Source organism: Hylaeus anthracinus, unplaced genomic scaffold, assembly GCF_026225885.1.
Source record: "Hylaeus anthracinus isolate JK02 unplaced genomic scaffold, UHH_iyHylAnth1.0_haploid 12002, whole genome shotgun sequence".
NCBI lineage: Eukaryota > Metazoa > Arthropoda > Insecta > Hymenoptera > Colletidae > Hylaeus > Hylaeus anthracinus.
In genome coordinates this window covers 14,499,821-14,504,647 of record NW_026534349.1, presented here as the reverse complement: position 1 = coordinate 14,504,647, position 4,827 = coordinate 14,499,821, and the positions used below count along the sequence as shown (strand labels likewise).

General features: G+C 40.0%; 1 protein-coding gene and 1 long non-coding RNA gene across 3 annotated transcripts in view; one reads left to right on the top strand and one right to left on the bottom strand.

The window, feature by feature from the left end:
- Positions 1-868: 868 nt before the first annotated feature.
- LOC128891728 (uncharacterized) overlaps positions 869-4,827 on the bottom strand; it is an 18,367-nt gene continuing 14,408 nt past the window's right edge. Inside the window, exon 3 of one of the 2 annotated variants that reach the window (XR_008460901.1) lies at positions 869-2,576. This is a non-coding gene — a long non-coding RNA (uncharacterized LOC128891728). Of the gene's footprint in view, positions 2,577-4,348; positions 4,524-4,827 lie in introns of those variants that run through there. The other variant, XR_008460902.1, reaches the window with a different exon arrangement.
- The window catches only part of LOC128891704 (sodium/potassium-transporting ATPase subunit beta-2-like), a 19,248-nt gene continuing 18,375 nt past the window's right edge, over positions 3,955-4,827 (top strand). The window contains exon 1 of the mRNA XM_054151430.1: positions 3,955-4,336. Coding sequence (XP_054007405.1) covers positions 4,192-4,336 — 145 coding nt within the window. The 5' untranslated portion in view covers positions 3,955-4,191. The remainder of the gene's footprint in view (positions 4,337-4,827) is intronic.

The following is a 4,827-nucleotide window of genomic DNA, read 5'->3' as shown; positions in this document are numbered from 1 at the left end:
TACCAAAATATAAAATTTCTTCAGAATTTTGATACGTACCTGGTATTTCTCGTGCCACCTCTTTGCATATCATGTGCTCCTGCTACCAAAATATAAAATTTCTTCAGAATTTTGATACGTACCTGGTATTTCTCCTGGTATGCCACCTCTTCGCACATCATGTTCTCGTAATTTCAAAATGTAAAATTTCCTCAGAATTTTGATACGTACCTGGGATTCCCCGTGGCACCTCTTCGATTTTTATTTGTTCCTGATACCAGGAGTAAAATAGGGCAGGATTTGGATATATGTGTACATGTGTAGAACTGCACATGTTTATTCTGTGAAGGTTGAATTTCGAAGTTCATAGGTGTAAGGAATTGTTAGGTAGTGTCAAATGGTGCCCGGATCTGTCTGGAAGTGTTAAAGGTGTCAGGAAATGTTAGAAAGTGTGAGGAGATGTTAGAAGGTGTTAGTACGTGTTTAAATGTGAGCCGAAATTTAGTTTTATTCACTGGTGATTAATACATTCTGAACGAAAAGTAAACGAAATGTTGGTGTCAGTCACTCGTAATCGACGCGGTCTGAACGATAAGTGGAGGAAAGTTAGTTGTCATGAAGTAGGCGCGATTTTGGCCCTATTAGATATCAGCCGAAGTTAGCCAGTTTGTTGGCCCGGGTGCTTTGTTTGCTGCAGTGGAGCCCCTGGTTTGCAGTAACCGATACTAGTCCGCTTGTTAGTTCGGTTGTCATCTGGTAGGTGCAGATGTGCGCCTGCTATGCGGCAACGTATACTAGCCTGTTTGTCTGTTCGGTTGTCACCTAGTACGCGTAGAGCTGCTCCTACTATGCGGCAACTTTTACTGGCCGATTTGTCGGTTTGGTTGCCATTTCATAGGGGCTGGATGCCCCTGTGTGGTGGCAATTTAAACTATTTGTTCTGTACATTCGGTTATCACACGGATAACTTTCGGTTACTTTGGACTATTCCGGAAACTGCTGCTAACAATAATGAATGAAGTTCTTGTCGGAAACCGGGGAATAGGGATGGGCGTTTAGCCATAGACTATAGACTCTATACAGATATCTAGCAGTCTCATGAATTCGCAATAGCAACGTAATATGGCGGACATATCTCCTCTCCGGGTTCAGCTATGACCGGTCCCTATATTGTTATATGCTTGGTTTTCCCGCATTCCGATGGAAAACGTTAATTGAGGAAATTCACGCACTTTTCCTTGACGTGTGTGCTCATATATGTGGCTGTTTAATTGATTTAATCGAGTTCTATTTTATCGACGTTTAAGCAGGAGCATATTTAGAAGGCGCGGAAGGATATATATATTATGTACACGATTTTCACACGGCTATACTATTTTTATTATACACAGAAAAACTATATGTTTATATACAGAATAAACTATATACACTTTTTTGTAAGATTTTTACAAGAAAACGACTTTATCTCTTTTACTGTCTTTGATGTTCTCTTTGCAAGCGCTATCCACCAACTGATTTTCTCCTTCGCTTTTCGGAAGAAGATAAAACTGTGAAAAAGGTGGCGTTAGGCGTTTCCTGGATTTTTCCCGCCTATCGGTGGAAGATGTCTTTATCGAAAAGCTACGCGCTTTTCTTTGAGTCTCGTGGAAGTAGAGGTCGCCACATATAAATGATTTGTGCCGACATCTATCAATGATAGTACGAATTATTTCACTACAAACTCGGGTACTTTCTCGGCGAGGGCGCTGGTTAGATTTCCCCAAATTAGTTTTTTGAGAATTGTGCACGGCAGTACAGATGCTCTGTATACAGTAATAAAATATTGATTCTCAAATGGAGAACAAATGATAACAAAATAATGAAAACTTGAAAACAATCTATCGTACAGTTGTTTTTATAAATACTTTTTGAAAATACCTTTCATTTGCGTACCATTACATTGTCGTATCCGCTTAAATTCATAATTAGTCGACAGTAATTCTCCTAATACCATGTGTCGGTACTTTTTCTACAGATTTTCTAAGAACAGTAAAAGTCTGTCATCAATATGGCTAATGAGTCCAGTGCGTCACGTCGTTTATAGGCGGCATATTATAATTTCTGTTTTTTAAGAGGAAATGGTCAGTACGAGGTCGAGACATTTAAGACGATTCTTCCGTCTATTTTGCCCGATCCTCCCAGTCCGACGGCAATGACATTAATGTCACACGACAGAGCGGACAGGATGTGGTTAATTCAGATCGGTCATCGTGTATGACTCCATTATATATGCGCGCGCGCGCGCTAGCACGACTCGGCTCGATGTGACGAAAAGAGGGAGGAGGTAACTATACTAATGGTACAGTGCTGTGAATTGTGCACACGAGTCGCCTCCAGTCAGTAAGGTCACACACACGAGGTCTGACCTTAGCCCCCAATTTGTTCCTCGACGATCGAGTCAAGGAAATCATTTTCGCAGCCTTCTTCGTCGGGATGGCTAACCAATGACTGGGTTATGCAGGTGGATTCCCTCTTAGCACTCGTACTTATTTGCCGCAAAGCGAGTCGTACTGGATGGAATTTTATCTTTGAGTAGCACGCGTTCAGCCAATTGTTTCCTAAAAAACGTATAAATTTGATTCCAACGAGTTTGTCTAAGTTGCGTGATATTCGATATATTTTATTCGTCTTTCCTTATGTATTTTCACGTATTAAACTATTATAGTATATTAATAGAAAATAATATATTATATATAATAATAATAAATATAATAGAAATAATAATTAATATATATATATTAAAGCTTAAATATCTGTAAATATCTGTAAATGCCTTAAATGTAACCCTTTTAAAATAGCTTGCCGGAATAATTAGCTGCACGGTAGCGAATGATCAGTTGGAAAATTAAACATGAACTAATTCAATATTAATCGTTTCTCATGTAAGCATTTTCGAGAAATGCGCACGGTTTATGTGCATGGTTTGTTTGTTAGGATAAAAAAAATTTTATTGTTTATACGTAATCGGTTACATACTTTGCACGGGTATACTTTATATACTTTTCGTTTTATACATATACTATATTTATTATTATTCTTTCATTTTTAGATGAAAATAGAATCTGATAATTTTTTCATTATTATTTGATAAAATGTTTAAAACAACAAAACATGATGTACTGTGCCAGACGAATATTTGATTTATAATATAAATACAACTTCAACCTACTGATATACGCGAGTTGCAGATCGCCTGCACCTACATCACGTGTCCTTTCATAAGTATGATCTATCGAATTCCATTGTCTTTTGGACATCAAAAAGAAGTCAAACCTAAGAATAACAATTGAATGCACAATAGGCAATTCCGTCTCTATATTTGTATCTCTATTTAGTTGGAAGAATCTTTCCACTTCTAAAATCAAGTTTAGTAACTCTGACAGCCAGACATCCAACCCAATTCAACCGCAACACCGCCTCCACGCATTGAAATCTTCATACTCCCTCGTTTCAGCAACTACAAACCAGTTTAATCCAATTTCGCACCGAATAGAAGCCCGAGGAACTCACCATACAGGCGTGGCGTACTCCAAAATAAAAAAAAAAAACATTAAAAATCACGGGTGTCGCCACGTTAGTCAGAAGCGTCGCGAGGAAGGTCGTTCTAAAAAAAATAGATTCGCCGGTGCCTATTTTCGAAGGTCGATTGCGACAGACGCTCCTAGGAAAATTCCCGTGAAAGTGGCCTGCGTTTTCGACGCAGACACCATGGTCTCCAACACGCAAAGGGGACACCAGCCACACTATCGTTTGTCCCGTGCACGTGCACGGACAGACACGTCATGGCGGTGGACGGTTTCACGACGATGGTGGGGACCTAAGGAGGGGCAGCGGGTTAGAGAAAGCGAGATGAAAAAAACGGTAAAGAACGAGACGGAGAAGAAGCCTGCACGAACACGAACGAAACGTGCTTAGTCAATCTGGTGGCGCTGAACAACCATCTGTCGGAGCGGAGAAGTTGCCAGCCGACCTCGAGGAACTCACGGTTTCGGTGCCAGCGAACCTGCGGCGCCGTTTACACGCGTTCCGTTGTTTTCGTGCTCGTCGTTGACTTGCATTTCGCGTGTTTATCTGCTTACTTGGCCGTGCTAACCGATATAATATACGTGAACAGTGTCGTAGATTTGTAACACATTGAGGTACAAAGAAAGAGATCGTTTACACAGCGACGCGATGGTCAGCAAGGATTTGAAGATGATGGCCCAGGAGGCTAACCCCTACCTGAAACCGCCGAGCATGTCGACGAGCCAGTCTTTGAAGACTTTTATTTACAACAGCGAGACCGGTGCCGTTATGGGAAGAACAGCCAGTAGCTGGGGTAAGTCGTGCAATTTCCATGTAAACAAGACGAAACCAGTGTGGAATTTATGATGGCCGTTCGGGCTACACCTTCGTTATGACTGTTTCCCCCGTTTCCGCGCGGTATCCTCGATCGATACCACCGATCGATACGCAGAACGGTGATTCGTGAAGGTTGTGCCTCTGGCGAATGTTTGGCATCGGATCTGGAGTTATCGAAGAACGATAATTAGATTTTATGCATTTATGGTGTACATAAATGTAATGAATTCATGTTAAACGTAACCAGAAGGTGTGTGTATTTATACAAAATGAAATAATGTTATTATAGTAATTGTAGAATATATTCAACATATATTACGTATATTATTTGTATGTTTTCTATATCACAGTACGTCATAAATACATAAAATCTGATGTTATCGAATAATAATAATTAGACTGTGGATGGTGTGTATTTATGATGTAAAATAATGTAATAAGTACATGGTAAATATAATCAAAAGGTGT